The sequence below is a fragment of the Oryctolagus cuniculus genome, chromosome 6 (assembly GCF_964237555.1).
Source record: "Oryctolagus cuniculus chromosome 6, mOryCun1.1, whole genome shotgun sequence".
NCBI lineage: Eukaryota > Metazoa > Chordata > Mammalia > Lagomorpha > Leporidae > Oryctolagus > Oryctolagus cuniculus.
The window spans coordinates 37,845,696-37,870,174 of record NC_091437.1 but is presented as its reverse complement, the minus strand read 5'-3'; the positions used below and the strand labels follow the sequence as shown (position 1 = coordinate 37,870,174).

The window sequence follows — 24,479 nt, the reverse complement described above, 5'->3', positions numbered from 1 at the left end:
GAACAGAGATGGGGCCCCATGGCCTCTGCATCCACACAGCCCCCAGAAGTGGCCAGGGCAGCACGGAGAGCCACTGACAGCATTCTCAGGGTGGATGCCCACCCCAGAGAAGAAGGAGGCAAGACCAGCGCCAGGAACATGTGCGACCAGAACCATGCGCCCACACGATAGCACTCCTTCTGGGGCCTCACCCTCCCCGCACCAGCCACACTGGCCCTTCAAGTGCTCGACAGCTTGCTAAGTACTTCTTCACCTCAGGGCCTTTGCACTGGCTGCTCCTACAGCCCATTCTTCTTACCACCTTTCAGCCTGATTGCTCTTCTCATCCTTCTTGGCTGTTGGCAAGCCTCAGGGGGCCCTCAGAGGCCCTTCAAGTGCTTGACAGCTTGCTAAGTACTTCTTCACCTCAGGGCCTTTGCACTGGCTGCTCCTACAGCCCATTCTTCTTACCACCTTTCAGCCTAACTGCCCTTCTCATCCTTCTTGGCTGTTGGCAAGCCTCAGGGGGCCCTCAGAGGCCACATTCCCTGGCCAGAGCCCCCTCTCCTGCCCCTCCAGGCACCTGTCAGATTTGTCATCCCAGCAGTGTTGGTTTGACTGTCAGTTTGTCCTGCCTCTGCATGGCGGGGACCTCAGCTATGTCCATGCCCCGACACCTAGGGCTCGCTCACTCTAGGGAGGGCGTACAGAACTCTAACTGCGAGATGCCTGGGTCTAGGCCTCTGCTCTGCCACACCCCAGCTGAGCGGCCTCTCTGAGCCGCGTCTCCAGCTCTGGAGGTCAGGCCTAAATGAGAGCAGCAATCTGGAAAAGCTTTGAGCGCTGCAAAGAGCCTCACTTGCCAGCCCTGTCACTGCCAGAGGCCCGGAGAGCAGAATCCCATTCAAGCCGCACAGTGTGTGTGATGATGCTGACCCCACTGGCATAGCTCAAGGCCAGCAGCTGGGCTCAGACCCACCCAAGCTCAGCAACAGCACCATCTGCCCGGAGGCTGGGCAGGGGGAGGAGGGGGAGGAGGGTGGCTGGGAGCATGAAGCTTCAGGCCCAGAGCCAGGCGCGGTGGGTGGGGCCTCGGCGGGAGACCTGAGTGGGGCCTGGCAGCTGGGCATGGGGGAGCCAACTGGCTCGCACTGGGCGGTGGCATGCTCATTCCCTGTGCGCGTGACTAGCTTTCAATCAGCGTCCTCCCCATCCCCCGCCCCCACGTGCCTCCCACAGAGTCCCATACCAGGAATTGTGTCCTAGCTGTTATTAGGACCCCCTCAGGGATGGGTGCGAGGGTCCCTAATGTCCCATCCTCCCCTGGAGCCCACAAGTACCTAACAGCCCAGAAGGCAGGGCAGGAGGCCTGGGGAAGAATGGCTCCCCCTTGCTCATGTGACCTTGTCCTGCCCTCCACTCTCTGGCCTCAGTTTCCCCACTGTGTGCACTGATGAGGGCCTACCAGGCTGCCTGGGAGCTCACTCCCCTTGAAGCACCGGGATCCACTCACTCTCCGCCCCTCAGGCGCTGGCAGAACTTCCCAGGGCTCCTGGGGTTCCTGATCTGCTCCTGGGAAGAGGGGAGGAAAGAAAGGAGGCTGAACTGGTCCCAGGACCAGCCTCAGAGCCCCAGACCCCAGGGCCTGAGGGACAGGAGTGATGAGGACCAGGTCAGAAGGCTGCGATCCTGGGGCAGGGGCGTGGCCCTCTCACTCCCTGGCACACACAGGCCGACCGGGTCTGAACGTATCACTCACCAACCGTGCAGCCTCAGCAGCTCACTCAACCGGACCCCTCTGTGCCCGGCGCCCGGCCTATCAGATGGTGATGACAACAGGGCTGACCTCACGGGCTGTGGACATGTCAAGAATGTAGAATGCTCCTGGCCACGTAGTAACCAGAAACAACTATTGTTCGAGAAAGGTGGCTTTGGTCGGGACCACTCTGGGTGCCCACTTTCTTCTGAGGGATGGGATGTAAGAGGCGTGGGCCAGCCCACCGTCCTGAGACAGGGCTCCCCCACCCTGCCCCTCCCCAACTTCTGCTGGTGTCCCCCAAGTTCCTTGACACTCATGATTCCCGCAGACCCTCAGCAGCCTTAGCCTGTCCCCGCAGCTCCAAGCTGAAGCCTGGGGTCCAGCCCGAGGCAGCAGCCGGGTAGCTAAGCCCAGACTTCCAGCATCCCTCCCTGGAGCCAATCCACGCCACGTCCCACTGCGCACACGCCCACCCTCCCACCAGCAAAACCCCCTCCTGGCCAAATGTCAAAAAGTGATGCATACTGAGACTGGGGGTGAGTCCTGAGCGAGAATTGTGTCTCCAAGAGCTGCCATTTTAACACAGATCAAAACATGATAATACTATTAACACGTAGGAGCTCATTATTTTTAGTGTTTATCATCTTAGCATTTAATTGTCAGAACCACAGTACAAGACAGAGGTTTTTATCATTTCTGTTTTATAAGCCTGGAGAGGTTACATAACATGCTCAAGATCTGCTGGTTAGCCAGGAAGGGAGGCCAGGGGCCCGACCACAGCACTTGTGTGGAGCCCCACTTGCAGAAGCTGGGGGACTGGGGGGCAGGGCCGGCCAGGGCAGGGCAGGGTCAGCACAGCTCCACACCAGGCCGCCTTACCAACTGGAAAAGATGAAGCCAGGACATGGCATTCCAGGCAGCAGCCACTTGGTAGCGATTTCATTTCAGAGAGAGGGCTTTTGTAAGCCTCTGGAATGACGGGCCTGGAGGCTATGGCGTGTGGACACTGGGCAGCAACGCAGTCCCCGGCATCCAGGGGCTGCCCACAAAGCAGGCTGAACTCACAGCACAGTGGCCTAACTCAACAGTGGCCTTGTCCTCACCCCTGACCAGATCTCAAGCAGAGCCCCTTGGGGTTTGCAGTCTGCAGACCTCGGGGATGCCGCCCCCAGTCCCCACCCCCACCCTGTAGCCTCAGCTGAGACTGCCCCTCACCCTTTTCCCCAGCCAGATTCCCCCACTCTTCAGATCCCCATGCCTCTTCCAGGAAGCCTCCGCCATTCCCTGACTCCACCATCTCCTGCTGAGAGGTTCTCCCTTGCCACCAGCCCAAAGCAGCCCCCACCTAAACACTATCTAAACTCTTCATCTAAACACTTGCAATGATCTTGCTGATTTGTTTCTTTTTTTTCTTTCTTGGTTGTCTCCTTAATTAAAACACAAACTGCTTGAGGCCAGGGCCCTGTCTATATGTCTTATTCTCCACTGGAATCCCAGTTTCCAAATGCCCACCCAGTTTCTGCTGTTAGCCAGAGTGAGAGATTCACCCAAGGTCCTGCGGCAGGTGCACAGGGGCAGCCCTGCCACTGACTCCTGCCTCTTCACTACACGGGGGCCACAGCCTGCAGGTCCCCACCCACAGAACTCCCTGTGCTTCCCCAGGGCCCGCGGCGCTCCTATCTGGGCAGCTCTGCCTGCTTCCCCTTGAGCCTCCCTTCCTGGCATCAGCAGCTCCAGTGAGCTCATGTCTGGAGGCCTGGGAGCTGCCCTGAAGGAAAAGGTGTGCCTAGGCCTGGAGGTGCTTTCCCTCTGGTGGGAGAGAACTCGCAGACTCCCTCCCGCCCGCCTGTCCAGCCGGCTCAACCCCTAAGGCTGTGAAGTGGGCTCAGAGAGCCCCAGCTCGACCCTAGCCAGGGGCACCACTAGGGAGGGGAGGAGGGGCACACAGAAACGGCCCTGTTGTGCTGCCCCCTCTCCAGATGCTCCAGGGCCAGCTCTCCCCCAGGCTGGAGGCTTCAGCCATCTTCCTCCCAGACCCCCTGCGCCTTCGCCTTCCCAGCTCAGCAGGTACAACAGGCTGGGTGATCTGCGGGACCTGGATGCCACTGGTTTACTTTGGTTTTTGTTTCTTTCACCTTAGGGGAAGGGAGTGGAGAAGGGCCATCACCCACAAGGGAGGGAAGGAGTTAACAGCCTCATTTTTAACCCCGTGAATGCTGAAGCCACAGCAACAGCAGAGAGAAAGCAAGTGGTGGTGGTGGGGGGGGGGGAGCGTGACTATAAGCCAGGGGAGCACAGTAACAAACAACTGGCCTGGGAGAAGGTTCTTGAAGTCAAACTAAAGTGTTCCTAGCCCACCCACCTGGCTGTACAGGTGGAGAAACCAGCACAAGATTTCATGGCGGGGGGGGGGGGGGGGCATCAAGCAAATGGGACACTTGCAACTCCCTTGAGGGTCTCGTCCTACCCCTAGATGACTGATGGGATGGGCAGCAAATCACCAGCTGCAGCTCGTGGGTCTAACCCAACTCCAACTCGGGACCAAGGCCAGTGCCCTCAGGTCCTCCCAAGAGCATCCTCTCTCACCCTCCACCTCCCCATGTGACAGGGGCAGGGCACCCTCCAACTGTGCCTCCCACCAACCCGGGCACTGGGAGCGTGAGACAGCAAGGGCTTGCTCCAAGATCACACAGCAGGCAGGCTCATTCCAGTGCCACCTGCAGCTGGGATTGGGGCGGGGTGGGGGGCGGGCGGGTGGCCACAGGGGCGCCCACTGCTTTCAACCACTCATGGAACACAGGCGGTCCCCTGGTCCCATCCAGAATAATCCATAGCCTGGACTGCGGTGGGGGAGGGAGGAGCCCTTTCCCAGGATCCTCGAAGAGCTCCCGCCCGGCCGGATGCTGCCCCATGCCTGCCCATGTCATCTGGTAGCCCCTCGCTCGCCTCAGCAAATGGAGCAACAGAAGGGTGCGCTGAGACTCTCACGGGGACAGCTTCGGACTTTCCCTCTCGCAGGCGGTGCTCAGCAAGGGCCTCGACCTCTCCAGGCGGGGTCTGGCCGGTGGTCCTCGTGGGCCACGACCCTGTCCCTTCTGCGTCCCGCAGGCCCCCCTCCTCCCGGCCCTGGCCACACAGACAGAACCGGTGCTCCGCCGCCCGCCCGCCCGCCCGCGGGAAGCGGAGGCGCGAGTCCAGCACAGGCCGTTCCCGCTGCCACCACGGCCGCCTGTGTTGGTCAGCCCCGGCAGAGCCCAGCCCGCCGTGTCCCTGGGTCCAGCCGACCCAACCTTCCCCATCGCGGGCTGGGGGCCGCTGTCCCTCGGTGAGTCAGGACCCCCGCGACCCACCGGCGGAGCGCCCACGCAGCCCCGGGGGAGGCGCTGCCCGCGGTACGGCTGTCTCCGGCTCCGGAACTGCTCCAGGGCCCTGGGGTCCTTCTTGCCCCTCCCTGGACAGCTGGGGAAACTGAGGCCCAGAGTGTAGAGGAGACGTGGCCAAGGTCACCCAGCATTCATGGGCTGGAGCCCAGCGGTGCCACCTTCTCCCGGGCGGCGCCGGGAACTGCGCAGGTGAGACAGGGCACGGCTCCTGCGCTGCCCGCACCCCTGGGGGCCGGCGCCCCTCACTCACCTCCAGCCGCGGCGAGCGGTCCCCACACTCCGGGCGCCGCCGCCTCGGCTCACCTGGCCGCGCCGCTCAGTAAGCCCCGGCACCCCCGCCCCGCGCCGGCTCCGTGTCCGACGCCCCCTCCTCGCCGCCGCCACCACCGGCTCGAGGGCTGCTCGGGCCCGGGACGCGAAGCCGAAGCCGGAGCGGGCAGCGCGGGGCGGGCGGGCTGGAGAGCTGCTGCCGCCGCGGGCTCCCCGGGGCCCTAGCGCCGCCCCGCCCGCGCCCCGCCCCGCCCGGCCCTCGGGGGGTGCGGCTCCCTCCGCTCACCCGCCTTGGTCTTCACGCGGGTCCCCCATCCCCTTCTATCCTCTCGCTGTGCCTCGTGTCCTCATTCCTGGCTCTCTCCCTCTCTGATTCTTCATCATTTTCTGTAGCTCTAGGTCCTTCCATCGAACTGTCTGGCCGCCTATCTCACCCCCTCCGTCTTTTCACCCCTTATATCTGATTCTGGACCTTGTGCCTACAGCTGAGACCATCTCTCACCCCATCCGCCACCTGCCTCCCAGAGACAGTGCCCCGGGCTCTGTTCCCCCCACCCCAGCACTTAAGCAAAGGGGGACGGATGGGGGTGGCCCTCACAGTGGCCTCTCCCACACTCCCTTCCCCACCCTCTCCTTTAACTTAAGGCCATTCACATGCGCTCAACCGGGCAGTGGACAGTGGGCACGCTGGGTAGGGTGGTGATGCTGCTACCCACCCAGCACCCCTCCTGGGAAGAAGGTCTTGGAAACAACACCTAACAGGCACCTGGCACACCGGCAATGGTGAGGCAGACCCACTCTGGGGAAAATGCTCCCCTGGGTTTTCACTGACTTCCCCCAGCTCTGGCCCCTTCCACCAGGCTGGCTCTGCTCTCATCTGCCTCCTATAGCAAGAACTGTGTGTTTAGCCTTCTGCTATTGGAAGTCAGGAATGTGCTGATGCAAGCCCACCCCACCCTAAGTTCTCTGAAACACTGGCCTACAGGTGGCTTGCTTTGGGGACATCCCTGGTCCCCAACCTCCAACGGGTGGGCTTGGGGTGCAAGAAATCAGGTGACAGAGGGGACAGACCCACACTGGCCACTCCCCTCCTGCTGCCCAGCTGCACGGGCCTCAGAGAACAGCTTGGACTCCGTGGCTGCTCTTGTCCCCATTGTGCTGGGGTGGGGCCGCAAGAAGGGGGACCCCTGGGGCCTGGTGCCAGGCAAGGCATTGCCTGCCCTGACAGAACATGTGCTCCAAGTGTCTGCAGCCCAGCCTGTGGGAAGCCAGGAAGCAAAGTGTGTGGGTGAGAGGCGAGGAGAGCGAGAGCCTGGGCTGACTGCGTGGGTGGGTATGAAAGAGAAAGACATGGGGAAGAGAGCGGAGGAGAGCGAGCGGTTCAGGCTGCACGTAGGTGTGTGGCAGTGGCTGTGCGAGAGTGGGTCTGCCTGGAGCAGAGGCTGCATGTACGCAGACGGCTTTCCAAGTGTAGGTGTGTGGCACAAGAACATGGAGAAAAGCCACAACCTGTGTCCACGGAGCGGAGTGCGTGTGTTTGTATGAGAAAGGGCACGCAGGTGGGACTGCAGCTCTGCAGGCCAGTCTGAGACGTGTGTCTGTGTATGATAGGTGTGCCTGGGTGAAGGGGTCTTCGGGTAGGCAGTGTCTACCGATTGCACAGGGCTGTGTTTAGCCTTACATGTGTGCGTGTTGGCGTGTATTGTGCACACACGTTTATGGATGCATGTCAAAGCGTGTCAGTGCACAGCGAGGTGTATGGCAGCCTATGAGCAGCGCTCCTCACCATCACCCCCCATCACGATCGCTGTGCTGTGAGGACGGCTCCCATGTCACAACCCTGAGGGGCAGGGGTCTCAGCCTTGGCTCAGCAACCACTGTCAGTGCTTAACATGGGTGCGGGCCCCTGGGCCTCATCAAGATCACCGTGGCTCATCTGGGGAGCCGGCCCCGCCCCAGAGCAGTGGAGCAGTGGCCACACGAGTGGGAAAGGTTTCTGGACCCTCGGCATGCCACCGCCCCCAATAACAAATGGGTCCCCAGTCTCCCCAGCACATCTTAGGGGGGGATAGAGTGTGGCTCAGCAGCAGCCACACCAACCCCCAAAGCCTGAGCAACCTTTTCCCAGGCCCAGGTGGGTGGAAGAACAGCCTGCTGCCTCGTCTCCATGGAGACAGGCAGGGAGAGGGTGGTGGAAAGCATGGGCCCAGACCTCTCAGGTGCAACTCTGGGCTCCGCCACCTGGAGCCGGGAGACTGACAGTTCCCTTCAACGCAAATGCCTTAGTTTCCTCATCTGTAGGAGGTAAGAAAAATGGGCCCCTGCTAGGGCTGTTCAGATGACGGGCTAAACGAACCCACCCAAACCATTTAGCACAATGCCTGGCAGCTGACCTGCGAGGCGGATGCCCAGGTTCCAGCTCTAGCTTTGCAACAACGTGCTGTGCGACTCTGGATTAATTGGTTGCTGTCTCTGGGCTCTATAGTCTTTAACCATATGACACTCTCGAGGGGCCCTGCCAGCTGTGACCAGCCCAGGATCTGCAGGAGAGACCAGCCATGGCATGGGGCTCTCTTGGTGGGCTGTGGACCAGCCAGTGCTGCTGAGGCCTGCTGATGAGCCCCAAATTACACTTTGCTTCCTACGCCTCTCTCGAATTGGCAGCAGCTGATGGCAAGAAACTTGAGAGCTGCAGGCTGCTGCCCACCTCATCTCTCCACAGCCCCTGCTCCCCCCAGCCTGCCAAGGACCCTGTCGCACCTTGCACAGCTGGTACTCAGGATTGAGAGAAATGGCAGCAGTGCCCCCTTGCCCCAAAGACCTCTGAGTGCCAAAGGCAGAAGATGCCGTGACGTGTCCTGGAAGCTCCCAGGAGTGCGCTTGAGAGGCAGGTAGAGTTGCGGGAAGACGCTCCTAATCCCCTGGCCACGATGGGAGGAAGCCTCCAAAGGGAGCCCTAATCCACTAATAAGCTGGCGGCCCCTCCGCGTCTCTGGCCACTCCCTTTCCCAAGGCTCTGACTAAAGCCCACCCGGATCTTGGCCATCCTGCCTGACAGCTTCCTGCCTGCATCCACCCCCTGCCCAGTCCACCCTCCCTAAGTCACTCCCTACCCCTCTGTCCCCAGCAATGTTGAGAACCTCAGAGGACCAGCTGGCTGCACATGAAAGAGCAGAATGCCCCAGACGGTTCACGGCAGCAAGAACAGGGTCCCTGTCTCCGCTCCGGCCCTGACTTTAGTGGCCTCGGGCAGAGAACTTCCATCTCTGCCTCTCAGTTGCCTCACCTGTAAAATGGGGACCAGTGCCAACAGTCCTTTCTCCTCTGCTCTCTCATCCCCCCCCCCCCCCGCCAGCAGGTGCCCAGGTCCAGAATGGTGTGGCAGCTGGAGCACAGGCCTGGGGGTCCCCAGAACACCACACAATGACAGCAGCCTGCTGGTCGTGCTCCTTGCAGAAGGCACTGAGAGTCCCTGAGCCTCCATCTTCTCATCTGTAGAATGGAGGCATTGATCCCTGTGCGGGGACTGCTGGGATACAATGAAACGATGCATGTGACGCTCAGCACAGTGGGCTTAGCACGTGCCTAAGGGCTCACCAGTCGCAGCAGTCACTGCCGCTGAGATGACGACCGTGTGAATTATCATCGTGTCCCTCACACACCTGCCGGATGACTCTGAAATGTCCCAACACGGCCACTCCTCAGGCCACGGCTACTCCTCAGCAGCTCTGTGACACAGACAGGGCTCATGTTTCTATTCATCTTCGAAGGTAAAGAAACTGAAGCTCCCCAAGGGAAAGACAGTTGCTAGGGTTGCCGGGTCAGCCCTGGGTCTAGAACCAGCACCCAGGGCTCCTGATGCTCAGCTGCAGTCTGCAGCAGGAAGGGGGTGCGTCCCGGGACCCCAAGTCCTCTGCAGTGAGGACCGAGACAACTGGACCTCCCTGGGGGAGGTCCTTCTTCCGGAAGACCCCGCTGTGCTGCTGCCCCACTCCCAGTGTGACCCAAGCTCCCAGGGAACAGTGGCCGCGGTGGGTGATCAGAGCCTGGAGACAATTATTTCAGAGAGCAGCGTGGGCGGACAGGCTGGTGGGATGCCAGCCGGGGCGTCAGAGACGCCTGCAGAGGAGTGAAGCGTTCCTTCAGTTTCCTGACGCACAAGCCCTCACGGCACCGTGTCCCCCACGCGCCCTGCACCCCCGGGGTCTGCTGGCAGCAGCTCCCGCCTGAGCCGAGCATGGCCTGCATCACGTCCTCCCCATCTGGACCCACTTCAGCATTTCCATGGCCGGCGGTGGAGGTGAATCAGCGTGGGTCTCCCTGCTCTGCAGACTCCAGACGCCTGCGGGAACGCGATCGTCACCCCTTCCTTCCTTCCGGGCGGCGCAGGAGCTCTTCCCCAGCCACTCCCCTCCCCACACACGCTGGCGTCGGCGCTCACAGCAGCCCCCGCGACAAGAGCTCTGCCTTTGCCATCTCTAAACTGGGGCCAGCCCGGCCCCCGCCCTGCAGAGTGACCTGGGGCCAGACTCTTCCTCACGCTGGATCTCGTTTGCCCCACCTGTAATGTGGGCAGGTGGACTTGGATGGAAGGCTTCACCCTACTGGGTCAGCTCCCCGGCGCAGTGGCTGGGTCTGTTTTGTCCGGCACTGGGCCCCATGTTCTATGGGAGAGCATGCTACCCCTTCAGTTGTTCGGACACTCGTTACCACCAACGACTAAAGTGCAGATGAGAACGAGAGATGACCTCTTTCTTAGCCGGGAGAGATACTGCGGCTTTCCTCAGAGCCAGCTCATGGCCCCTCCCTGGCAACCATGGCACAGCCGGGAGCAGTCTCCCCGCCTCTCCTGTCTCACCCCAGCTGTTCACCTGGGCGTGCCCAGGGGACCCTGATGGCTGCTTTCACATTGCAGAAGCCCCAGCGGGAAGGCTCCCGGGGTACCCCCGTGACTCCGACAGGCTAGGGGAGAATGGATACAAGCTTACCTGGTTTCGGGGCCACCCTGGGCCCAGGGCCAGAGCTGGAGTTGTTTGTCATCACCTTCCGAGCCTTCACCACGTCCCAGTCCCGGCTGCCCCTGTCGTCACACCGGGGCCCTCCTTGCGGCTCCCTGGAGCAGCTGGGCAGCTGGATGCTCAGGGCGCCGGGCAGCTGTGGCGCCCCTCGGGCAGCTCGGCAGTCCCCACTGCTGCCGGCCGCCTCCTCCTCCTCTGGGTCCGTGAGCGCTGCATCTCCCAGCAGGCCCTCCTCACTGCTGCTCTCCTCGGCCTCCAGAGCCAGACACCTGTAGCTCCCATCCGGGATCCGGAAGGCACAGGGGGTAGGCCTGGCTTCCGTGGGCCCGAGGGGCGGAGGTGGGAGGTGGGGGTCCAGCATGGCGCGGCCTCTCCTTAGAGATGCGGAGGAGCTCCAGGGCCCGTGTCTCCTCCTGGAGGCCTCCTCTGCCTCTCTGCCCCTTCACCTCCGTCCACTGGTTGGCAGTCAGGTGAGCTCCAGCTGGGAAGGTGAGTGCTTCTGCACCTGTCTCGGGTGTATGCTGTGTCTTCAAGGCAATCACTCTGCATGGGGCGGGGGAGAAATAGCACGTGAGACGCTCACTGCGGGTCCCGGCTGAACTTCTGAGACCCCCCCCCCCCCACACCACCAGGTGACCCTGAGAACTTGCCTGGGGTTTGGGGCACAGGTGCCACACTTCCACAGGGAAGTGTTATTCAACATTCCAGGATTTCACCATATCCTGATGCTACCTGACACTTTATTTGCTTACTAATTTCCCTTCAATCAACTTTAAATAACTTACTTTGGTTACTTTAAACTTATCTGAAGCAATAATTGCAGGAAAACCACAAGTGTGTTGTGTGAAGTCATTTTTCTCCCAGTGCACATTCAATACAGCACCAAGTATTTAAAAGTACTTATCCGAGCACCACCTCAGAGGAATTCTCTCAGGCCGCACCAAAGGTACATACTCCACAGCAATCAATCACGGGAACAGTGGCGCACAAGACACAAGACTGGGAACAGGGACCCCCAAGTGGGGGGGGGGGCAGGTCGAGACAGCGGGGGCAGTGGTATGTTAGCAAGCCCAGGGTTTGTGTAAGAATCTCAGCTCTTCCACCTATGTGGTGGTCAGGAAAGCCACTTGATGTCTCTGAACCTCCACTTTTCCATCTGAAAAATGGGCACTGTAATACAGAATAAGTGTCCCTAATCCCAAATCCAGATGCTCCAAAATCGAAAACGCTTTTGAGCACCAGTATGACACCCAAAATGGAAAATCCATGCCTGACCTCATGTGGCACGTCAGGTGAGCACACACACGCATTGCAAATATTGTGTGAAATTACCTTTCGGCTATTTGTATGAGGTGTTTGTGAATCATTAGTGAATTTTGTCTTAGACTTGGGTTCCCTCTGCAAGATATCCCAGGATACATGCAAATATTCCCACATCTCAAACACTTTTGGTCCCAAGCATTTTGGGTAAGAGATACTCAACCTAGATCTCCAACTAAGTGCTGTTTGGAGGACTCAATGAGAAAATGCAGGCAGAGGACTCGGTCCAGTTGCTGAGCCATAACTTCATTCGTGTTGGCTAGCCTTTCCTTTCACGGAAATTTCCTAAGCTTCTGGGATATTTCAGATGTCATGTAAAGTGCTGGGGATATAGAGGAGGGGAAAGGAAGATACAGTGCCCTGGCTCATGCAATCTTAAAAACTGCTGGGCAGAGCTGTGAGTGATGTCAAGATCAACAGCAATCCCAGCATGATTACTTAAAAGTGTTAAGAATGATGAAAATGCAGAGAGAGGGGATGCAGGCTTCCCATAGGCAAGGAGGGGTGGATGGGAGAGATGCTTGGGCGGAAGCACTGGCTGGGCGTGCGGGCAGATGGAGAGTGGGTGTGGAGGAAGAGGGAGGGGTCCAGGATGCCTACCAGGTTCCTAGCTCTGATGACAGTGATTTTGCTAATAGAGATTGAGAAGACATGGGAAGCAGCAGGTGTTCCGTGAAGCAGAGAGATGACTTAGATTTTCCATTTCTGGGGGAGACGCGCAGTGGGCAGTTCCACCTAGGGGCCCGGAGAACCGGCCAGAGGTAGAGGCTGGGTCTCATTTGGAGGGGCATACAGTGGAAGGGAATGAGATCCCCAGGATTGGCAGGTAGCACTTAAAACAGGGTCCCACAGCCAGGTACACTTAGAAGGAGACCTTGGAATGAAACGCATGTGGCTTAAAGATGTAGCTGTGTGGATTCTCTGACCTTTGGCAAAATGGTACACACCGACACACGCTTGCAGTAAGAACCCTGAGAACTGTGGCTGTCCGTGGACATGGATGACCTGAGCTGGGGCTGAGCTCAGCTACTGTGGTTGCACCTCTGCTCCCCCAGCAGGTTCTGGTACCCTGAAAGCAGCAGGCTGGGTCAAAGCCACTCTTCTGGGGCTGTGCCAGGCAGGTGCAGAGATAGGAGCAGCCCAAGGGCAAGTGCCGGGGGGGGGGGGCGGGGGAGGGTGAGAGGGGAGACAAATTAGAGTCGGGATGGGAAAGATAACCAGGCACCTGATGCAGCAGCGCCAAGGCAGGGGATGGGGAAAGAGAAGGCAGGCTTCTGCCTGGAGGCCAGAATGGGAGCTCAGTGTTCCGAGCAGCCACTGCGTCTGAAGTTCTCCCAGCCCACGAGAGAGGTTCTTTATTACTGTTCCACTTCAGAGAAGAGCAGATGGAGGCCCAGAGGGGGAAGTGACTTCTCGCCCCAGGCACAACAGCTAGCGAGTGCCAGGGCTGGGTGGAGCCTGGCATGAGATTCTTGAGGAGGATGCTGGACAGAGATACGGAAAAGGTGGCTCCAGGCCCTCGTTCCTCTCAAGGGCCTGCTCCCTTGCCAGCTGCTGCCAGATCTCTGCCATTTGCATGCCAAAGAATCCTAGACTCCTGTAAAGGGCCAGCAGAACTCTGAAGAGACCTTGTTGGCTGTGTGACCCTGGGCAGGTGCCTGCTGTGCAGTTGAGTCACAGGGCGGTGACAGGACCACCAGGCTCTGGCACTGCAGGATCCATGCTCCCGAGCGCTCCGAGTGCCCACCCCCATGCCACCCCCACAGAGCCAGATGGCAGGAGGCAGCAGGAGTGGGCGTGGGGGGCAGGGCTGCTCTGACTCCCCCCGGGGGGCCTCGCCCCTGCTTCTGTTTTTGCTGTATTTGACCATGGCCACGGTTTCCAGGAAAGAAGAGCGAGGCGGAAAAGTTAACTTTCCGCCACCCACACAAATATTTTTGGCTGGCTCTGTCTTCATGCTGCCAAGCCAGGAGGGAGGGGCTGGCAGGAGCACCGCAACCCAAGGCTCCTCCCAAGGAGGGAGCACTCCCAACCCAGCTGGAGAGCTGGGGTGGGCCCCGTGCAGGCCGTAGCCCTGGCACCGCACCCCTGCCCAGGCACCCACAATGGTAGTGGTAGCTGCTGCAGACGGAGCATCTGCGGGTGCTGGACCAAGCCCTTTTCCTGGCCTTCCTGGGAGCTGGACGCATGCTCAGAGAGGTTGGAGGTTGGGAGGGCCCTCCAGCAGCCAGAGGGTCTCACGGCGGCTGAGTGGTAAAGCAGGTGTGAATCAAGGCTTCTGGGGCCTGTGCTCTCAGCGCCACTCTCAGCGGCTACACACTCTGACTCCAGGGACCCCACAGCCCCCAAGGGTGCTCAGCTCAGACAAGCTCAGGGGCCTGCATGTGGGGGCAGTGTCGCAGAAATGGGAGGGGGGCTATCAAACTTCCAATCCAGCTCTCTGTCAATGTGCCTGGGAAACCAGTGGAGGATGGCCCAAGTGCTTGGGCCTTTTGCCACCCACATGGGAGACCTGGATGGAGTTCCAGGCTTCTGGCTTCTGCCTGGTCTAGCCATTGAGGTCATTTGGGAAGTGAACCAGTAGATGGAAGATTTCTCTTCTCTCTTCTCTCTTCTCTCTCTCTCTCTCTCTCTCTCTCTCTCTCTCTCTCCCTAACTCTGCCTTTAAAATAAACTAGCATACGTATTAGCAGGGAGCTAGATTGGAAATGGAGCAACCACGCCTCAAACCCAGCATCGCAGGGGGCAACTTAGCTCGCTGCAGCACCACCCCAGCCCTGGTATCGGATCCATTTTCCCAAAGTGCAGCTCTGAATGTGTCATTCACTTGCTCAAGAGCATTCCATGGTTTCCCACGGCTCATATAATAGAACAAAATCACACCTGGCCACAGAAGAAAAGAAATGCAGGTTCCACAGGAGATCTCCTGACTCTCAGCCGAGGGAGATGATGCAAGGCTTCCTGGAGGAGAGGCTCCATCAGGCCCAGGGAAGGCGAGAAGCCAGGACCACTGGGGATCAACCTGGACGAGCCCATGGACTTGGGTAGGCTGAGGCTGGGGTGTGTGTGGAGGGCAGAGGGAGGTAAGGCTGGGAGAGGCGGGGGCCATGATGAGACAGACCCCCATGGCCCGGGCTCTCCACTGCCTGGAGAGACGCCGTGGGGAGCAGCCCCACAGGCCTGTGGGGACGGCCAGAGCAGAACATAGGGGGCCGACACCAGGGCTGGCATGCAGGATCCCTGCAGGAGCGATGTTTGGAGCCATTTCCTCAGCACCTGGCCCAGTGCCAGGCACATGAAACAGTAACAATGATAATAGCTGGAGCTGATGAAGTGTTTATGATGTCAGGTGCTATTCCCGACACTTCACTGCGCCTCCACTCATTTGATCCTGGTCACAGCCCTGCCAGGAAGGCACTATTATTATCCCCATTCCACAGATAAGGAAATCGAGCTTCCGTGACTTGCCGAGCTCCCACAGCAAGTGGCTGAGTCAGGGCTCATGATGGTCAGGTTCAAATCACGTTCTTATCCACCCCTCTCAGGGTTGTTAGGGGCGACTGAACGGACGGATGGATGAAGGAAGGAGAGGATGGGAGGAGGGAAGGATTGAAGGAGGGAAGGAGGCACTCAGAAGGGAAACAACCAAGGGGACCAGTGACCAAGGGCACAACTGAGTACACAGCTTGGGCCGCACCTGCACACCTGCCCTGCCTGGCCGCACCCTCAGCACCGGGAGGCCAAAGCCACGTTCTCTCTACTACTAGGAAGAGAAATTGTGAGGTCCTCACTCAGCTGAGAATGACTTCCTGCTATCGTGTTTCCCTCCCAAGGAAGGGAGGGGGGCCAAGGCAGGGGGGTTCCTGCCCTATGGCTCCAAAGTAGGGGAATCCCAAGCCTTTCCCCAGCTGAGAAAGACCTGGAGTGGAGTGGCTGCAGGAGCGGCCGGAGGCTGCCCCTGAATCCTCTCCGATGGGCCTGGTCCTGCTGTTTTCCAGTGGGCAGAGTCAGCCCCAGAGGGAGGTAGAGGAGTGGCTCCGTGCCGGCCGCCCTCCCTCAGTCCTGTAGGAGAGACTGGCAGATCCTGGCCTTCAGCCTCACGAGCCTTTGGCTTCCGCAGTCCTGGCTGCCCAGCCTGCGCGGACCCCTCCTCCATTCTCCTCATTCCTACCCAGCTCCGGGGCCAGAAGGAGCCGGTGCTGTCTCTGATGTGAAGCTGGGAGAGATCAGGAAGGAGCAGGAGGCATCCCCTTGGCACAGGGAGCTGCGAGGGGCTGGGAAGCAGTCACAGCCGAGCGTGCTGGGTGGTCTCGGGAGAGCTGAGCGTCAGCCAGGTCTCAGGCCTCACAATAGCTGGGTGACTCGGGTCGCATCCCTTCAGCTCACTCAGTTCCAGGGACCCCCGCGGGAGAACACAGACTGGGTCATTTGTGTACCTACTTGTGCCCTCTGCAAGGATTCACTGAATGCCTGCTATGTGCCGTCGCTATTTTAAGGGCTGGCGGTACACAGGGAACAAAAGAGAGCGAAATCCTGCCCACAGGAAGCTCGCGTGTCGATGGAGTAGACAGATAATAAATAAATCACAAAGTATGCCAGCAGTGCCAAATGCAATGGAAAAATAACCGGGCAGCAGGGGCCAGGGCGCTGTATCACCAAGACAGAGAAAACAGTGGTAATCGTACGAAAAACCTTGACAGATGCCACTCTGCTTTGTATAGCATGTACATTTCAAGTTCACTGTCATGTTAAATTCCCATATGCGATTCCAAAAAGCATAAAATCAACATGAGGTGGCAAACCCAGAAACATAAGCCCTGCAAATGCCTGGGAGTCTTTCTTTCTAAAGATTTTATATATTTGAAAGACAGAGTTTTAAAGAGAGAGGGGAGGGAGAGAGGGAGAGAGAGAATGGAGAGACAGAAACAGATAGAGAAATGAGATCTTCCGACCTCTGGTTCACCCCCCAAATGGCTGCAATGGCCAAAGCCAGGAGCCCAGGAACTCTATATGGGTCTCCCACGAGAGTGGCAGGGGCCCAAGTACCTGGGCCATCACCTGCTGCCTCCCAGGCACGATAGCAGGGAGCTGGACCAGAAGCAGAGTAGCCAGGACTCAAACCAGTGCTCAGACAGGATGCTGGTGTCACAGGCTGAGGCTTAACCCCCTGTGCCACAGTGCCTGTCCCCGGTGAGAGCTTTCTTAGGCTAACATTCTGATAGCTGCCATTGTTCCCCGTTTTAGAGCCCTCCTGTTCCACTGTGAACCCATCTACCGCTTAGAATGACTTTCTATAATGCTGTATAGAAACATGATTTCACCCCGGTTAGAATGGCTCACATTCAGAAATCTACCAACAACAGATGCTGGCGAGGATGTGGGGAAAAAGGGACACTAACCCACTGTTGGTGGGAATGCAAACTGGTCAAGCCACTATGGAAGTCAGTCTGGAGATTCCTCAGAAACCTGAAGATAACCCTACCGTTCGACCCAGCCATCCCACTCCTTGGAATTTACCCAAAGGAATTTAAATTGGCAAACAAAAAAGCGGTCTGCAGCCTAATGTTTATTGCAGCACAATTCACAATAGCTAAGACCTGGAACCAACCTAAATGCCCATCAACGGTAGACTGGATAAAGAAATTATGGGATATGTACTCTTTAGAATACTATACCGCAGTAAGAAACAACGAAATCCAGTCATTTGCAACAAAATGGAGGAATCTGGAACACATCATGCTGAGTGAAATAAGCCAGTCCCAAAGGGACAAATACCATATGTTCTCTCTGATCGGTGACAACTGACTGAACACCAAAAAGGAAACCTGTTGAAGTGGAATGGACACTACGGGAAACGGTGACTTGATCAGCATAGCCCTGACTGTTAATGAAAAACTTAATACATTATCCCTCTTAGTAGTTTTTTTGTCTGTTCTACTTAATATGACTGGTTTAATTCTGTAATTAATACACAGTTATTCTTAAGTGTTGAAATTTAACTGAAATGTGATCCCTGTTAAACATAAGAGTAGGAATAAGAGAGGGAAGAGATATATAATTTGGGACATGCTCAAGCTGACTTGCCCCAAATGGTAGAGTTAGAAACATACCAGGGGACTCCAATTTAATCCCATCAAGGTGGCATGTACCAATGCCATCTCACTAGTCCAAGTGATCAATTTCAGTTCGCAATTGATCATAATGAAAGGACTAAGAGTCAAAGGGAGCACATAAGCAAGTCTAGTACCTGCTAACACTAACCGATAGAATAAATAAAGGGGAGAGTGATCCAACATGGGAAGTGAGATACTCAGCAGACTCATAGAATGGCAGATGCCCTAAATAGCACTCTGGCCTCAGAATCAGCCCTAAAGGCATTCAGATCTGGCTGAAAAGCCCATGAGAGTATTTCAGGCATGGAAAGCCAAGACACTCTGGCAAAAGATCTCTGTGAGTGAGATCTCAGTGGAAAGAACAGGTCTTCAAAGAAGGAGGTACCTTTCTCTGAAGGGAGGAGAGAACCTCCACTTTGACTATGACCTTGTCTAAACAAGATAAGAGTCGGAGAACTCAAGGGGCTTCCATAGCCTTGGAAACTCATGACTGGAGCATAGGGAGATTACTGATGCCATAGACAGGAGTGTCAATTGGTAAAGTCAACAACAGGAGTCACTGTGCACTTACTCCTCATGTAGGATCTCTGTCCTTAATGTGCTGTGCATTGAGATTTAATGCTATAACGAGTACTCAAATAATATATTTCACTTTGTGTTTCTATGGGGGTGCAAACTGTTGAAATCTTTACTTAATGCATACTAAACTGATCCTCTGTAAAAAAAAAAAAAAAAGAAAAGAAAAGAAAAGAAACGAAACTATCAACTCCCAACTTGACTCTCACTGGGATTAAACATGACAATAGGTCTGATCTGATTTCAGCATCATTAAAAAAAAATCATCTATTATTTTTTACTTTATGTTTCTGTGTGGGAGCAAACTGTTGAAATCCTTACTTAATGTATACTAAGCTGATCTTCTGTATATTAAGATAATCGAAAATGAATCTTGATGTGAATGGAAGGGGAGAGGGAGTGGGAAAGGGGAGGGTTGTGGGTGGGAGGGACGGTATGGGGGGGAAGCCATAGTAATCCATTATTCGTACTTTAGAAACGTATATTCATTAAATAAAAGTTAAAAAAAAAAAAAAAGAAACATGATTTCACATATTAGCCTTATTTCTTCCAGGACATTGTTTTCCAAGTTCACCAGTTGATAGGGCATTTTCTCAATGCAAAACATATGATACACATTGAGTTCGAGAATAATAATAATGATGATGTCATCTGGTTGTTGTGGAGGTTAAATCAGGCACCCTGTGTAATACCCAGTGTGATGCAGCTACTGTCTGTAGAAGTGTCCTTCTGTGGAGCAGGACTGAAGGCACAAGACTAAGAGCTAGCAGGTTAAGTCACCGCATGTGGTGCTTACAGCCCAGGCGGGAGTACTGCTTCTGGTGCCAGCTGCTCCCCTTCCAGCTAATGCATCTGGGAAAGCTGCAGAGGATGGCCCGAGTACTTGGGCCCCTATCGCTCACGCGGGAGACGCAGATGGAACCTCCAGGCTCCTGGCTTTGGCCTGGCCCAGTTCAAGTCCCTGTAGACATTTGGAGAGTGAACCGGCGAATGGAAGCTTGCTCTCTCTCTACCCACCTCTTCCATACTCCATCTCTATTGTTGTCACTCTGCCTTTCAAATAAACACACATATCTTTTTAACATAAAAGAACAAGGGCTACCGTTCATTGGACTTTACTGTGTCCTGTGCAGTGTATTGGCACACGGTGTCAATTACAATCTTGCTTATTCTTCTCAACAGCATTTAAGAGGCCGACACTGACTACTACCCCCAGTGAACAGATAAGAAAACATAGGCTTGGGGAGGCGAGTCTCTGCCCGTGGTCCCAGAGTAGACAAAGGACCACCCTGTGACCTAACAGGTGCCCGAGATCTGGGGCAGTCACTGGTGCATCCCCAAGGGTCCTGGGAGAAGCCATTTCACACAGAGCAAACAACCCTTCGTCCTGGCCCTGCCGTGCCTTCTGTAACCTTGGCCATATGCCCCCGACTGGGGGACCACACAATCCCAGGACTGGGCTCGGGAGGATCTCAAACCCCCCTCCAGCCCTAGGTTGCATTGGCACCCCACGCCCAGGGCTCTGGGGGACACGAGCCCACTGCACAGGCACTTGCTGCCTGCAGCCTGCTCGCAGAATCAGCCAAGGCCCCTGCGCGTCACATCTATTTCTGCCCCACCGGGTTTATAAATACATGGGCCAGGGAGCCAGCTTTAGTGGAGCTGGAGAGACTGAAGTCACGGCTATAAATAAGGACCAAGGCTGCTCGGGGTCGGGTGGGCGGTGCGCCTTGGCCGAGGCCGGCCTGGAAGATCACGCCCAGGGGTCCTGCGTGCAGGTCCGTCTCCTCCCGGCCACACGAGAACAGGGACACTCAGACGGGGAGGGCCAAGGCTGCCCTTCATGGCCACCCACCTCCCATCCTTACCCCTCAACCGCACGCCCTGACCCGAGGGCCCACAGTGGGACAGCCCCGTGAGAACAAGCCCAGGACACTATGACCTGAGTTACATAACCTGACGCCTGACGTCGACAACACACTGCTTTCTATCTGCCCTATACACTGGAATTCTCACACAGGCCACAGGACTAATACTCATGCAAATGCCAGAGTACTTCTCCCTCCCACTCAGTAGGACCGCCTCTCCCCCCACCCGAACAGTGGTCAGCCATGTGCGGACTCCACCTCACGCCCGCGCACAGCCCTCCCCAGCTCTGGACTCCCACGACGTAGTTGGAGCTTGCCATGGGCCCCAGTGGGAGTAGCGACGCCACAGAAATGGGCGGACGCTGCCAATCAAGGCTTCCCCCGCTGGAGAGCCAGTGGTTAAGCACTTCCCAGCACACTGCTGGCTGAAACAGGGCGAGGAGGAACGGCGCCTGTTTCCTGTTCCTTTACCTCCGCCAGCCTCTATTTCTCCGTCTGTAAAGTGGGAACCCGAGCCACACGTGGGCTGTGGCGGCAGTGAGGGCTAAGGGAGCTCGTGCCTACCCCCACCCCCCTGCTGAGGGCTAACACAGCGTTCCTGGGGCCTGTTTGAATGTAACAATCACCTGAGGGCCTCTCACACCTTCCAGAACCCGGGCCACACCTGAGACAAGTGAAATCGAAACCTCCAGGGGCCGGGGGCCTGGGCATTAGCACATGTCCATGCCTCCCGGGGGGTTCCCAGAGGCACCCAGGATTGGGAGCCCCTGGCTCTTTGCGAACCCTTGGCCGCAGTCCAGGCACCGCAGAGAAGGGCAGAACCCTCCTCAACCGTCCCATTTCTTAACTCGTGGGGTTTCGTGGGGAAAAACTATACTGAGAGTGCTGGGTTGTGACTGCTTTTCCTGCCGAGAGGCCTAATGCACGCAGGAACCCAAGTGAGCAGCCCCTACCCTCAACCTTGTGGCGTGGGCTCCTGAGCAGACAGGCCACAGACTCAGACCCCACCGAGGCCATCCTTGGTGTCCCACCCAGCTGGCCAGCCAGGGAGCTGGTGGGCTCCGCCCAGCCTCCGCTCCCTCCCCTCCAGAGAATCGAGCTGGTGCTTCTCGCCCTGCAGGCCAAAGGTTCACAAAGTTGGCTCAGCTTGGGAGACACCAAGCTCCTGGCTTGGAGAACTGAGGTTAAGAATAGCGACATCAGGGCATGGTGCATGCCAAAGGCCTGGGGCCTCAGCCCAGCTTCTCCATGGACCAACAAGAACCACAGCCAGTGATAAAAATAACCCTACAACTGGCTGACATTTGGGGAGGGGGGCTCTTCCTAGGCACGAGGGCCTCTCACAGTAAGCACCTTGCATGCAGTGTGATGGAGAACCCCACCGTGCAATATGGCAGCCACTGGTCCTACATGCCCCTGAGCACGGGCGTGTGCCTGGTGCAAAGGGGCCCACCGTGAGGATGGAGTGTCCACCCCCAGTTCCCAGCACATGGCCCTGAACAAAGAATGGAAAAGGTCTCGCAGTGCCACGTGCTACGTTGATTACACATTACAATCTGCTCTCTGGGGTTTAAATAAAGGCATTATTAAAATTGATTTCATGAGCTTCCTTGTGCCACCTGTTTCTCTTTGCTTTTTTAGTGCGGCTGCTAGGAAAATTGGAATCGCCTGTGAGCTCGCATTCTGTTCCCACAGACAGTGCTGGCCCAGAGGACGGCAGGGCACGGCCCCTGCTGCCACCACCGCAGACCCAGTCCTGCTCTGCGGCCCGTCACTTAGCACCTGTACAACCCTGGACACACTGCAGGACGGTCTGTGCCCCGTTTCCTGATCAGTAAAACCAGGGTCGCCACAGCACCTCCCTCCTCTGTGGTGCCGTGTGCGTACAAAGAGAGACAGAGCACCCTCAGATGATCACATAGGTACTGGTACTCAGTAGGTACTGAGCTCCCCATCACTGGTGGTGAACAAGGAGAGCCTGGGGAACTCCCCGACAGGCTTCTTGGGAGGGAGTCCAAGCGCTGAATGCAAATGAGGGGGTTGGAGGAAAGAGCCTCTTAAGACGCTGCCAGCCCTGTCTACGCCTGGCTCCACGTCCTCCGCTGATCCTCCCACGCGCCCCTCCTCTCCTCTCCCTTCCCTGGTTCTCAGATGATCCAACAGGCGGTGCCCCTGGGCTGGCGTCAAGCAGGACCCCGGGGAGGACACGGGGACAGCAGGGGTGGCTCCTGCCTCCAGTGACTCTGCCATGGACGGAAAGGCAAGAGGCAGGGCTCGAGTGGCTGTTACAACGTGGGGGGTGACGCTGTGAGGAGCTGCTTACCCTCTTAGCCTCAACGTCCCCATCTGTAGGGCCAAGGACCGCCCCTCCGCCTAGACACTGCTGCTGGGCTGAAATGAGATGACGCAGGAGCCCCCAGGGATGGGCTCGGGAGGGCTCGGTGGTTATTTTAGTTCTGTTTGAGCTGCACCATGCCGGTTGCTCGCGACGCATTCATTCATTCATTCATTCAGCAAGCAGAGTTTGAACACATGTGGGGACCAGACATTCCCCTGGACTGGGAAATGGGGTGGGGCTGGGAGGGAAGTTATGTCCCCACCGAATCAGTGAGTCCACTTTCCCAGGGTGCCCGGCCTCAGCCTGTGCGTCTTCAGCGGCCATGGCCCATTCCCCCTTTCTTTACACTTCCTACAGAGATGAGACCGCCTCTGGGAGCTTGCCCCTCACTACCACCCGCGGACTTCAATCCTGCCCTCTGGGATGCACGGAACCAGCCTTGCCTCTTTGCTATTCCTCCCCTTCAGGAAAGACCTTCAGACCCCCTTCCCATTCTGTTCACCCTCCTCTGCTCCAGCCCCCTCACTCACTTTCTCAAGAGGGAATGGTCACACCCTCCAGAAAAACCACATGAGCACAGAGCAGTGCAAAACCATCACCTCCCTCATTCTGCACCTTCTACCTTTATTAATACAACCTGATATCAGCTTCGGGGTTTTTGGCTTTGTTTTGCTTTCTGTAATGAATCCCTGCTGCATCTCCTTATGTTTGTGGTCTTCAAAGACATCGCTTGGGGCCGGCGCCGTGGCTCACTTGGTTAATCTTCCGCCTGCGGCGCCGGCATCCCATATGGGCACTGGGTTCTAGTCCTGGTTGCTCCTCTTCCAGTCCAGCTCTCTGCTGTGGAGGATGGCCCAAGTGCCTGGGCCCCTGCACCCACGAGGGAGACTGGGAAGAAGCACCTGGCTCCTGGCTTTGGATCGGTGCAGTACCGGCCGTGGCAGCCATTTGGGGGGTGAACCAACGGAGGGAAGACCTTTCTCTCTGTCTCTCTTTCTCACTGTCTAACTCTGTCAAATAAATAAAAAGACATTGCTGTACAACTGCCACTTGTGTGCCATTATCTCCCACATCCTATGTTTGTGCGACTTGCATTTGACCCAATAGGATTTAATAAGTCTGGACCCCAGCGGGCAAGGACTGTCAGGGGCACAGCCGTGACCCAAGGCTATTCAAGGAATAGGATGACGCCTCCCCCACCACACACCTAGGACACAATAAGATACTGCAGGGGACTATATTTGTCAACCGGCCCCCAAAGCTGTTGTTAAGGAGGCTCAGGACACAGGCTCCGGTTGGCTGGGCAGGGCTGGAAGATGGAGGGAGTTCCATTGATGGTGATGGGACAGGTGGGGGAAGGAGGTGACAGCAGAGGACACTGAGAGAGGATAGGAGGGTGCTGAGCGCCCCCCGCCCCGGCACAGCACACAAGGACATTCTGCCCTGCTTGGTGCATCTCAGGGCCTGGGGGCAGCTCACCCACCTCCCAGGGCCGGGAGAATCATGCTTCACGCAGCCCCGGGGCGGGAACTAGGACCCTCAGAGGAGACCATGTCGGGAGTGGCGGCCTGCTCTGGAGTGGCCGCTCCACAGCTGTGTGACCCGGAGCCAGCGACCTCCCCTCCCTGACCTCACGTTTCACAGGGCTAACGGCAGGGCCACCTCAGAGGTGCTTGTGAGGGTTCACCCAGTTAGCGCGGGTAAGGCGCCGGAGCGCAGCCTGGGTGCAGGGGCTGAGCCAGCCTGCGGGAAGTTCTCAACATGGGGAGGGAGGAGCCATGACACCTGCTTCTTAGCACCTGCTCTCTGACTTGGGACTCCTGTGTCGCTGCTGTGTGTGTGCGTGTGCACGTCT

The 24,479-nt window shown here is 57.4% G+C and overlaps 1 protein-coding gene across 5 annotated transcripts in view; it reads right to left on the bottom strand.

The window, feature by feature from the left end:
• Positions 1 to 24,479, bottom strand: part of SYNPO (synaptopodin) — a 50,523-nt gene that overhangs the window by 21,900 nt on the left and 4,144 nt on the right. For 3 of the 5 annotated variants that reach the window (XM_051843525.2, XM_070076321.1, XM_070076322.1), the window contains exon 2: positions 10,380 to 10,952. In XM_051843525.2, the coding sequence (XP_051699485.2) occupies positions 10,380 to 10,770 (391 nt within the window). In that variant the 5' untranslated portion in view covers positions 10,771 to 10,952. Of the gene's footprint in view, positions 1 to 1,444; positions 1,552 to 5,371; positions 5,584 to 10,379; positions 10,953 to 24,479 lie in introns of those variants that run through there. The other 2 variants (XM_070076324.1, XM_070076323.1) reach the window with 2 other exon arrangements.